The sequence below is a fragment of the Ornithodoros turicata genome, chromosome 3 (genome assembly GCF_037126465.1).
Source record: "Ornithodoros turicata isolate Travis chromosome 3, ASM3712646v1, whole genome shotgun sequence".
Lineage (NCBI taxonomy): Eukaryota > Metazoa > Arthropoda > Arachnida > Ixodida > Argasidae > Ornithodoros > Ornithodoros turicata.
The window spans coordinates 81,199,577-81,212,369 of record NC_088203.1 but is presented as its reverse complement, the minus strand read 5'-3'; the positions used below and the strand labels follow the sequence as shown (position 1 = coordinate 81,212,369).

General features: G+C 45.4%; 1 protein-coding gene across 1 annotated transcript; it reads left to right on the top strand.

Annotated features, from left to right (window-relative positions):
• Positions 1–5,116: 5,116 nt before the first annotated feature.
• LOC135389711 (piggyBac transposable element-derived protein 3-like) lies at positions 5,117–6,040 on the top strand. Its single transcript, XM_064619744.1, has one exon. It carries the CDS (start codon positions 5,117–5,119, stop codon positions 6,038–6,040), a length of 924 nt encoding a protein of 307 aa, XP_064475814.1.
• Positions 6,041–12,793: the final 6,753 nt, after the last annotated feature.

Sequence of the window (12,793 nt, the reverse complement as noted above, 5' to 3'; positions counted from 1 at the left end):
CGGACACCCTGTATATATACTCATTGAACGATGCGACAGCACCAGAGGACACATGTTTCGCCGTGTTTGCGGCTCGTCAGCTCTGGGTAGCTGCGCATCGTTCGGAATTGGCAAACCAGGGGTCGCTCTGCGAGCGATATACACCTGGGAGGGTGACTGAGCACTCTTCAATGCCACAGTGCAAACCAGTGAATTATAGTGAGGGAAAAAAGCCATTAATGAAACAAGGAAATGACACTAGACGTTCCTCAAGACAGAAAGGAGGTCGATCGGGCTTTGAACTCCAAGGCGACCAGGAATTGCCCAGGGAGGCTTTGTGACGGATCATCTGATGATGTCACCCCTTTCCCCGGACAAAGCTTGGAAACGTAGATCATAAAGGAGCTGGACGCTGTGAACTCAGGTCAGAAAGGAGGTCGATCGGGCTTCGCACTCCAAGATGACCGGTAATTGCCCGGGAGGCTTTGTGACGGATTATCTGATGATGTCACCCCTTTCTCACGACAAAACTTGGAAACGTAGACCATAAAGGAGGGGGTCCGCACCGGGAGAAAAACTTGGTATGTACGTATAATCCTCGTAAAACCCGCCGAACTCCCCTGAGGAGCTTCGTTGTATGTGGTGGAAATTACGTTGAAGGGGCCGCATTTTTGTTCGTTATTAAGGTATTTTCGTTGTAAAGAAATTCGTACTAAATGCTTGAAAAATACATTAGTCCTATGGGGCTTTGGCGGGACCGCGAAAAAAATTCGTTCTACTAGTACTTTCGTTAAAAAGGCGTTCGCTCTAAAGGAGTTTGACTGTATATGGATAATGACCAGTGCTATGGTGTTGGTGGATGACCGGCAAACAACCTGCAAGATTGAATGACAAGTTTTCCTGGAGTTGTGTGCCTCCAGGGTCGACTATGAAACGAAACTCCAAAGCATAAACAGCATATCAGGAGATGAAATTGTCACTGCTAAAAACACCACAAATGAAGCCTGGAATCTAAGATGAAAGAAAAACAAACAAAATATTAGGTATGGGAGATATTCGTTTATAGAAAGTGGATCAAAATGGGCACATTACACAGCCGCGCCGATTTTTCAACATCAGCGGCGGCGGCGGCGGCGCGCCGACAGTTTTGGTACGGCGGCGACGGCGAGGCCCCTCTAGTCCGGAACGGCCGCTGACCATCGCTGGGCGACGGAGCACAGAGGCAGGTTGGAAAGCATCGCAGCTATCATCACCAGTTCCGGACATCCTGTGACGTCAGCTGTGACGTCATCATGACATGTCTGGGCAGGTTAGGACAGCTTTGGAAATGCGAGGGGAAAAACACTCATAATACACAGGCTGGGAAAGCAAGAGTAAATATGGTAACCATCAATAGCTAACAACAAAAAGAATCAGGCACAGAAGCAAAACAGCCCACAACAACAGCAGTTACGGGGAGTGCAGAATGATTCGACTACTCAATCCAACAGCCAGGCAGAGAACTGACTCGTAATGTTTTTTTTTCCTGTATAAAGTCCCGCAGCTGCACCCCCTAGCGGTTACCTTCTCAGCTAATTTCATGACAAAATTATTAAGAATCACGCCAGCGCTACTCTCGTTCCCGAGGCAGAAGGAGATAGAAAATCGCGGGGATGCCTGGACAACAGCAACCAGTACTCGACATGCACGGGCATGAAAATCGTAAAAAGGGGGGACAAAGTTATCACGTGCGAAATAATTAGTTACACAACAAATCAGCCCTCCACAACAGGAGTCACGGGGAGTGCAGAACGATGCGTCTGCTCTATCCGACAGCCAGGCACGGAACTGAGTCGTAATGCTTTTTCCTCCTCCATAAAGTCATGCATCTGTCCCTGTTGCGGTTACTTTCTTAACTAATTTAATCGCAAAATTATTAAGAATCGTTCCTTCATTATTCCCATTCAAGGCAGCATTATTGACATCATCAAGACAAGAACGATCAACATGAACCTTTCGTGTCCTTAAAGAAAAAAACACAGAGCGTCAGCAAAGGAAAGCATGCAGGTCAGGACATGTCAGGAGTGCTGTTAAACGAGGAAAAATCGCACGTCTCCCGGGCAACAGAGGAAAGCAAACATTTGAACAGAGTGAAAAAGACACTCACCATCATAGGATACGTACACTGCATTCGCTCATTGTAAATCCCCTCGACACAAAATCCACGAGAATCGTCACACACCATAAACCACTGACGAACCACACAACCATACCCCATCAGAGGCAAACTGAATCCCAGCGAAGCTACGCTTTTCCACTAACAGTCAACACAATTGCTAGGAACAGAATTAATGCGTCCACACCCGTCAGTGTCCAAGAGAGAAGTGAATCCTTGCGCCCTCTGCAGGCCTTGCTCATTGGTCGTGATGTCAGCCTATTGTCTCAGGGCTACACAGTTTTTCCACTAATGTCCAACCCATCTCCTCTGCACAAGGTCCACCTGAAAGAATAGAGTCGCGGTATGACATCATCACCCAAGTATGTAGCTGCATGGCTGTAGGACACGTACGCTCTAGACAGGGGACCCGTTATTTATGCAATCACTATCCCACAATTATTTCCTTTATTGTACTATAATGATTGCATAGAAAACAGAAAAAGTATTGCAGAAAAAGACCACACATGAGAGGTGATTGTAGGAATTAAGCATTTCATTCCCAAGGTTTTACTAAATTAGACTCGCAAAATAACAAAATATCCTAACAAGTAACACCATCATTGGCTACATACAACGAGCTAATTGAGACATGTCCATCCCATCCGAGAGCCAGGCAGTTAACTGAATAATGACGCTTTGTTCCTCCTGAATAAAGCCACACACCTGTCCCCCTTGCGGCTACTCTCTGTACTAAACGAATAGCAAAATTATTAAGAACCGTTCGAGCTCTACTCCCATTCAGGGCAACACTATTGTCAAGACAAGAATGTTCCTTGCCAAACAGAAAAAAATACATGTAGAAGGAAAGCATGACAGAACAGGTCTGGGCATGTCAGTGCATTTTTGTCAGACAACAAGGAGGAAAAAAGCGAAGAGAAACACTTGAACAAAGCAGAAAACCAACATCAAACTATTTCTAAGCACACACATTCCTCTTATTCGAAGAACAGTGGTCATTGTAAATCCCTCTAAGACAATGCACACCATCGTCCATTTTTCTATTGCTACACTTATTTCCAGTAACGGTCAATGCATTGCTACAGGCACCTGAAACACTGCATAACGTCATCAGATCCTGTCTGAAAAAGGCAGCGGCAAAGACAAAGACTCCCATTATTTATTGAATTGCAAGATTATTTTCTTTGTCCTACTCTTAATGATATTCATTCTTACATTGAAATTCAACAAAAAAGCACCGTGCATATTAGTGATTTTCACCCCAAAGGCTCATCATGGTCATGAGAATCACAACAACAGTAAACTACCACTGGTCTTTGAAATCATAAGTGAGACCACTCAACATGATCACCAGGCTTATGTAATAGATGACTTTTTCTATGCTCATACATTCGACGTCTGAGGCTACACCTCCGAGCAAAAAGGCGTGAAACCCAGGGGGCAAAGTTCCATTCGCTCTCGACGGAGGACTAGACCGAACGCTATTACGGGAACATGATTGCATTCCTACTATATTAATGATTATTGCATTGCAGTTTAGAAAGACTGAGGCCTCATGTACAGTAGGCTGTACAAGTCTGGCGAATTTTTTCCCCGCGCTCAGGTACAATTTACGCGGTTGAGACCGGTTGTACAGCGCTCTGTACATCTCTGCTTTGAAAGTGTGACGAGAGGTGGCGCATCGCACCAACGAGAAAGAAGTGTCATGGCGTCAAAGTCCAGCGTCGATCGCACTTCGAGCCGTCCGAGTAAGAATACACATTTTTCGTCAGAATAGAGACTACAATACCCGTAGATTTACTTGAAATGGATGTAATAGTAGTTCTAGCATCCACGTAGACTGAAATATTGCTTGCACATATGAAACAGTGCAAGAAGAGTGCCTCTGAATCCCGTGTACAGCGGAGTATACATTCGGTCTCCGTGAGCACAATTCGTGTGGGGCCTGTGTACAGCCGACTGTACAGCCGGTCCCAGTCTTGTGACTTTCGGTATCTCGGTCGCTTGATGTTTACTAACCTGTCCCACGTCTTTTTTTGTCGAAAGCTCGCAAAAGGCCCGACAAGTACCTCACCGATGAAGAAATATTGGATATGCTCGCAAACATGCCGGATGCCGAAGAAATATCCGACGACGAGGATAGCGACTACGTGCCACCTGATTCCACGAAAGAAGTGGAGGGTGGTCCCTCGTCTGATGATGACGACGATGATGATGATGACAACACAGAAGTGGAAGAAGTTACGAAACATTCTTCAGCAAAGGCGCCACGCCGTGACACTTGGAAAATTGCGGACAGGTAAGTGCACTACATGACACGTTACTCCCTATCTGTTATCATGCCTATTTTACAAATTTAATTTTGTCATTCTTCTTTTCCAGCTTTTCCCCATCGGCTATTCCGGAAAGGGAAGACGATGAGGTTGAGATACATGATTCCTGGAGGCCGATCAATTACTTCTATCAGTATTTGGATGAGGACCTCTTCCAAATGGTTGCCTTCCACTCCAATCTGCGGGTGGCACAGGGGTCAGGTGGTGTCTCAACTGCCAATACAACAGCTGAAGAAATTCGAAAGTTCTTCGGGATGTGTATCATCATGTCGTGCCTGAAGTACCCTCGGATACGTATGTATTGGAGCTCATTCACAAGGGTGCCGTCCATTGCCGACGCCATGCCTAGGGATAGGTTCTTCTACCTACGTGCCCGGATCAAAGTTGTGGTGACCTCGCTGTGTCGTCTGATGACAAAAAAAAAGACAGGCTGTGGAAGGTGAGGCCACTCATTGAGAAGGTGCGAGCAGCCTGCCTGAACCAGCCAAGAACGAGGTTCCTCAGCATTGATGAACAGATGGTCCCCTTTCCGGGCAGGGTTGCGTTCCGGCAATACGTGCCAAACAAGCCAAACCCTGTTGGGATCAAACTTTTCGTGTTGGCCACACCGTTTGGGAAAGTGATAGATTTTCACGCATATCAGGGCCAAATGACGTACGCCTCAGAAGCAGAGGGAAACATGGGCGTTGGCATTGGAGGACAAGCCGTCCTGAGGCTGACAAAGAACCTCGCTCCAGGACACGTGTTGTACTTCGACCGGTACTTCACAACGCTTTCACTTCTGAAAGTGCTACTTGAAAGAGGTTTTGGTGGTACGGGCACAGTGATGATGAACCGTGTGCCTGGAGCACTGAAGACAAAGCTGCCCACCGACAAGAAACTGAACGAGAAAGGCTGTGGGACTCACATTCAGGTGGTTAGTAGTGACACACCCATGTGCTTCGTAAAGTGGATGGACAACAAGGCTGTACACATGGTTTCCACTGTGGACTCCGCCAGCCCAAGTGATACCTGTCAAGAATGGTCAAAGAAGGACAACAAACACATTGAAGTGTCACGCCCAGCCATCATTGCCAGGTACAACACCAACATGGGGGGAGTCGACCTTTCGGACCGTCTCCTTAGTTACTTCCCTCTGAGGTCTCGGACGTCGAAGTGGACTGTGCGCTTCACCTTTCACATGGTTGACTTAGCGTTGGCCAACTCGTGGTTCCAGTACCGGGAGGAGAAGTTTGCTGGTAATGCACCGCAGAAAGACATCCTACAATCTTTTGACTACAAAATGAACGTCGGCGGGGCCCTTCTCACAGGGGACACACTACTGGGAAAGCGAAGCCCTCCTGAAGATGCTGCTGAGCCACCAGCAAAGAAGCAAGCAGGTGCCCTTCCCCCGATGGTAGAAAGGTGTAGGAATGCTGGGCACATGCCAGAGGTGGCTGATATCAGTGCCGGTTCTTTTGCTCGCTGCAGGAAGCCGGGTTGTAGTGCTCGCTGCAGAGTTCGCTGCGGCACTTGTGGTGTTTTCTTGTGCCTTGTCGCCGGACGAAATTGCTTTCTTGACTTCCACTCATAGATAGTAACATTTTCTTCACCTTTCCACCCATTCAACGCTGAAATAAATCCTCCTTTTCTGTTGTACTTTCTCCATTATTCTTCAGTTCAAGACCCGATGTACAGTATACTGTACATGCGATATGTCACTGTGGAGGTTACGAAAAAAAAGGGTGCCATTTTTGTGACAAATGCAGTTCTTATGACGCGAAAAAATGTATCTCACATAAATTATTCAGGAATATGGAGCTTGGGTTCCAGGAGGATAACAAAAACTACACTCAACTATAATTTAGGAGCCTTAAAATTCTACTTTCTATAGAAACTATAATTGCCCTGTTACCTGGATCACTATTAATCAAGCGCTCCATTTTTTTTCTGTCTTCTCATTTGAGCCTTGTCATGCAGTGAAGCAGTCTCACAACCAAAATAATTACTTTGCACTGAGGGTGGCGTGCTAGGAATTTCTGTCCTGCGCTCAGATGCAAACATTTCTGTACAAATACCTATAACAGCTGACTTCCTCAACACACCGGGCTCCTAATTATATCTAACAAACAGGAAACATACAAACCTTCTTCTCACGAATTCAGCTGTACCATGCGACTTTCTTCCACATAAAATCGGTGAAAAAGGGAAAGGGCAACAAAAAATTGTGCGCACTTGTGCTTGCATTGCAGTGACCTCAAAAACCGAAGCATACGCTAATAAACTAAGAAAAAGACACCCATTTCTGCTATCAGATAATTCTTGCATAATGCTACATACTCAGCCGCATTGCCATTGCGTAAAGAAAGCACAGGACAAGGGCACACAAATTCCATTAAGCGAGCAGGGAAAAGACTTAAGACCTCAGATCGCTAATCGCAGAGTTACCACACATCGCTACGCGGCTAACACACGCTAACAACAACAAGGTACTAGCGGAGGGTAAAATTGTAACAAGAAAGACACTAATAAACAAGCCCCAAAATGCCATGATGACGCCACAAACCAGGCAAAAAGCACACATGCGCGCGCACACACAGCAGCTCAGGAATGCACAAGAAGAGGTGCTCTATAGGAATTTCTCCTCCACGCTCAGATACCAGCATTTCTGCACAAATACTTAAATCTGCAAACAGATTATTCCATCAACATATCGAGCACCTAACAAAATCAAACAAACAACCCCACTTCCACTGATAGAACACAATTCAGCTTTTACCAGGAGGCTTTCTTCTGCGTAAAAGTAGAGAAAATAACAAAAGGCCAGTGAAAAATTACACGCACTTTTTGTTCGCATAGCTATAAGAGACAAAAAACAAAAATAACGAGGCACACGCTAATAAACTGTGACAAAGACACCCATTTCTGCTATGAGATAATTATTGCATAATGCTAAATATACAATTGCATTGTCCCTGCGTGAAGAAAGCACAGAAAAAGGATACACAATTTATCTTAAGCGAGCAGGGAAAGTCACTTCTTCTCGGACAGCTTAATACCATAAAGTCTGAATTTTTGCAAAGAAAACAAAGCTTGAACAGCGCTAGGAACGTGAGAGACACATACTAACAAACAAGCACTCCTATTCATTTCTACTGATAAAGGCGTGACCACACTACAAGAACAAAGCACACTGCTTCAGGAACGTGTATCGAATCCACTGCAACAGGACCGGCGTCGGGCACTCATAAAATAGCCTGCCCAAAACAAAGACTTCACCAGGTTCGTGAGGCAATTCCATTAAAAACCCTCGGCCAATCCTGCAGATAGCAATGCAAACGCGACTATTTTTTAAACCACTATTTCACGAAATTGTACATAAATGCATCACTCGTGTCACACGAAAAGGCAAACACATAGCACTCTTGTCAAGTGGGGTCCCTGGTTCAGAAAAGCGCGGGAACACACACACTCACGTTTTCGCACTCACAAACACAGTCTATTTTCACAACCACATAAATCCACATTATTCCCCAGGTCAATAATTATCCTACCATCGTCAAAAGACAATACAGACATGTATGCAAACGCAAAACAATAGGTCTTCGTTCTGGTTGTAATAGAATATCGTCACTTGGCCGGCGCGAACAAAAAAAAGAAAGGAATGCATGTTTGCTACATGTCCAAGAGAAAATGGTGCCGCGCTTTTGCGCAGCGGTTATGGTACAGAAGGGAATTCACTTCTTTTTGCTTTTATGTCCTTGCACCCATATATTTTGCAAGAATAATATGGAGTGGAACTATTAAGTGGAACGGAGTGAACATCATTCGCTACACACTGTAGCTCTCATCATTTTTAAACCAAACCACTTAACATGTGTTCATAGGCCTTCACTAAATAGGTGAGCCGATATATAGGTGTCCCACTCTCGCGGTAGCTCCTTGGTAAATTTTACGGAGTCCCCAAATTCATTCTGCATGGTCGGCGAAGCATATTTCTGTACGTAGAATATTTGTGACGGAGGCTTGTCCACCATGTTGTTCAGGCTCCTCAGCGCGTTCGCAACGAAAGTAGATTTGCCGCACATGGAGGGGCCGCTTAAGATACAGCGAAAAGGTGTGCGCATCTTGCGTGCATAAAGTTGCGCGAAGAAAAAGAAGAGAGAGAGAGACTCGTAGAGAAATGTATCGCTTTTATTTACACGTCGTTATTGTCCTCCACGTCGGAACTGCGTTCCCAATACAGATTATCCAGGCTAAAGTTGGACTTCTTTTTCGCCAGACTGTCCGCCTCTAAGATGCAGTCGAGCGTCTTCATCTTGTCCTGACACATTTCTTGACGTGCTTGCAACCATTCTAGGCGGTGGACTTGAAAGGCTTCCTCCACGATACCGTGAATAAATTCTCGAAGTTCTTCGTTTTTGTCTTTTCCTGGCGACGACAAGAAACGCAGGAGAATAAACCACAGATGGCGTTTTCCACGTATCGGTCAAAATGATGACGCAAAGGAACGAGTGCAAAACCGAAACGGAGAAGCCACCCGTCGCCGCCAGGAGCGCACGCGCACCGGGAGGAGCAGAGACCGAAACCACCCACGGCCGGACGGGCGGGCGGGCGGCGCAGAGGGTGCTAGGAGCTCGCGCATGCGTAGCTGCCGCGGCGCGGCGCCCCAGTCATTTGCTCGCTGGCTGTCGTGGAGAGCAGACGTGCACTCGGTCGCTCCGCAGTCCCCGCGCCGGGTCAGTTTGTGTCTGGGTGCCGACAAAAGCGGTCGCACTATCACACTGTCGAGGGAAAAGGTGAGTGATTTGCCGATGATTGCGCGTTGTTTGACCGCACTCGTGTTAAGCTTTTTCTCGCATGATTGCCATAGCGGATATTCCCCATATGCGCATGTTTAGACTTGTTTAGCGGTGACCAATGAGTGATTTGCCGATGTTTGCGTGTTGTTTGACCACGCTTGTGTTAAGCAGTTTCTCGCATGTTTTTCTCGCCCGTACACACATGTTTAGACTTGTTTAGCAGTTAGCAAGCCTTTTATTTGTGTTGTCGCGTGTTTAGCGATGTGTGCCTAGTGGTTCCCGCCTTGTGTTAGCTGCGTAGTGTTGTGACGCTGTGGTTAGGCCTAACCGACCGCCCCTACGCCTTTTCCCTGATGTGTACTGTTTTCTCCGTGCCGTTTAGCAGTAGCAGTTAGACCTTTCCTCTCACATGCCTACACTTGTTTAGCAGTGTTGCCATTTTTACCTGCCGCTAGTATCTTGTTTCTCTGTCTTTCTCGCATAGACCTATGATGGTGGCGCCATCTGGTGTGATGCCTTGCAACGAAGTGGCCGCCTGTCGTCAATCTCTGCAACTAGCGCCAGCAAGCAACATGGCGGGCGCTGGTCACTCGGGCCTTCCGGAGCAGTTTCTTCGACACGACATCATTGACTTTCGAATAAATTGTTTCTTAGTTCTGTCTATTTTTTCTTTTTTATGACCACGATTATCCGGAAATGCACATCTGGTCTGGACACGAGTTAGATGCTCCCCAATTAGTGTGGCGACTCCCTGGAGGGTACTGATTACTGTGGGGGGTCCCAACTAGCTCTAATTGATTAATTAATCGTGTTTAGACGAATATGTGAGTTTCCAGATAAACGTGGTCAGTGCTTACTACTTTTTTCCTGGTTTTTGACGTCATCATGGCATGTTGGGGCTTGTTTATTAGTGTCTCTCTTGGTACAATTTTACCCGCCGCTAGTACTTTGTTGTTGTTATCTCGTGTTAGCTGCGTAGCGATGTGTGGTGACTCTGCAATGATTCCTGAGGTCTGAAACCTTTTCTCTGCTTGCTTAAAGGATTTTGTGTGCCTTTGTCCTGTGCTTTCTTTACGCAAGGGCAATGCGGCTGTGTATGTAGCATTACGCAATAATTATCTGACAGTAGAAATGGGTGTCTTTTTCTTAGTTTATTAGCATATCCTTCAGTTTTTGAAGACATTGCAATGCAAGCACAAGTGCGCACTATTTTTTGTTGCCCTTTCCCTTTTTCACCGATTTTGCGCAGAAGAAAGTCGCATCGTACAGCTGAATTCGTGAGAAGAGGGTTTGTATGTTTTTCTTTGTTTGTTAGATGTAATTAGGAGCACGGTGTGTTGAGGAAGTCAGCTGTAATAGGTATCTGTGCAGAAATCCTTGCATCTGAGCACAGGACAGAAATTCCTTGCACGCCACCCTCAGTGTAAATTAATCATATTGGTTGTGACACTGCTTCACTGCATGACAAGGTTGAAATGAGAAGAGAGAAAAAATTGGAGCGCTTGATTAATAGTAATCCAGGTAATAGGGCAATTATAGTTTCCATAAGAAGTAGAATTTTAAGGCTCCTAAATTATAGTTGAGCGTAGTACAGACTTTTCGTGATAGTCTTTCTAAACTGCAATGCAATAATCATAAATATAGGAGGAGTGCAATCATGTTCCCGTAACGGCGTTCTGTCTAGTTCTCCGTTGAGCGCGAATGGAACTTTGCCGCCAGGCTTTCGCGCCTTGTTGCTCGCAGATGTAGCCTTAGACAACGAGTATATGAGCATAGAAAGGGTCATGTATTACATAAGCCTGGTGATGATGTTGAGTGGTCTCACTTATTATTTCAAAGAGCAGTGGTAGTTTACTGGTGTTGTGATTCTAACGACCATGATAAGCCTTTGAGGTGAAAATCGCTAATATGCACGGTGCTTTTTTGTTGAATTTTACTGTAAGAAGTCTTTGTCTTTGTCGCTGCCTTCTTCAGACAGAATGTGATGACGTCACACAGTGTTTCAGTGTCTGTAGCAATGCATTGACCGTTACTGGAAAAAAGTGTAGCAATAGAAAAATGGAGGATGATGTGCATTGTCCTGGAGGGATTTACGATGAGCACTGTTCTTCGAATAAGAGGAATGTGTGTGCTTAGAAATAATTTGATGTTGGTTTTCTGCTTTGTTCAAGTGTTTCTCTTCGCTTTTTTCGTCCTTGTTGTCTGACAAACATGTGCTGACATGCCCAGACCTGTTCTGTCATGCTTTCCTTCTACATGTATTTTTTCTGTTTGGCAGGGAACATTCTTGTCTTGACGATAGTGTTGCCCTGAATGGGAGTAAAGCTAGAACGGTTCTTAATAATTTTGGTATTCGTTTAGTACAGGGAGTAGCTGCAAGACAGATGTATGGCTTTATTCAGGAGGAACAAAGCGTCATTATTCAGTTATCTGCCTGGCTCTCGGATGAGATGGACATGTCTCGATTAGCTCGTTGTATGTAGCCAATGATGGTGTTGCTTGTTAGGATATTTTATTCTTTTGCGAGTCTAATTTAGTAAAACCTTGGGAATGAAATGCTTAATTCCTACAATCGCCTCTCATGTGTGGTGTTTTTCTGCAATACTTTTTCTGTTTTCTGTGCAATCATTATAGTAGAATAAAGGAAATAATTGTGGGATAGTGATTCAATAAAGAACAGGTCCCCTGTCTAGAGCGTACTTGTCCTTCAGCTGCGCAGCTACATGCTTGGGTGATGACGTCATACCGCGACTCTATTCTTTCAGGTGGACCTTGTACAGAGGGGATGGGTTGCACATTAGTGGAAAAACTGTGTAGCCCTGAAACAATACGCTGACATCACGACCAATGAGCAAGGCCTGCAGAGGGCGCAAGGATTCACTTCTCCCTTGGATACTGACGGGTGTGAAAGCGTTAATTCTGTTCCTAGCAATTGTGTTGACTGTTAGTGGAAAAGCGTAGCTTCGCTGGGATTCAGTTTGCCTCTGATGGGGTACAGTTGTGTGGTTCGTCAGTGGTGCATGGTGTGCGACGATTCTCGTGGATTTTGTGTCGAGGGGATTTACAATGAGCGAATGCAGTGTACTTGTCCGATGATGGTGAGTGTCTTTTTCACTCTCTTCATGTTGGTCGTTCTTGTCTTGATGATGTCAATAATGCTGCCTTGAATGGGAATAATGAAGAAACGATTCTTAATAATTTCGTGGTTAAATTAGTTAAGAAAGTAACCGCAACAGGGACAGATGCATGACTTTATGGAGGAGAAAAAAGCATTACGATTCAGTTCCATGCCTGGCTGTCAGAATGAGCAGACACATCATTCTGCGCTCCCCGTGACTCCTCTTTTGGTGGGCTGATTTGTTGTGTAACTAATTATTTCGCACGTGATAACTTTGTCCCCCTTTTTTACAATTTTCATGCCCGTGCATGTCGAGTACTGGTTGCTGTTGTCCAGGCATTCCAGCCATTTTCTATCTCCTTCTGCCTTGTGAACGAGAGTAGCACTGGCGTGATTCTTAATAATTTTGTCGTGAAATTAGTTGAGA

What these genes read in the sequence shown, in the direction of transcription:
- LOC135389711 (XM_064619744.1), top strand. Translation starts at nt 5,117, where the DNA reads ATGACGTACGCCTCAGAAGCAGAGGGAAACATGGGCGTTGGCATTGGA.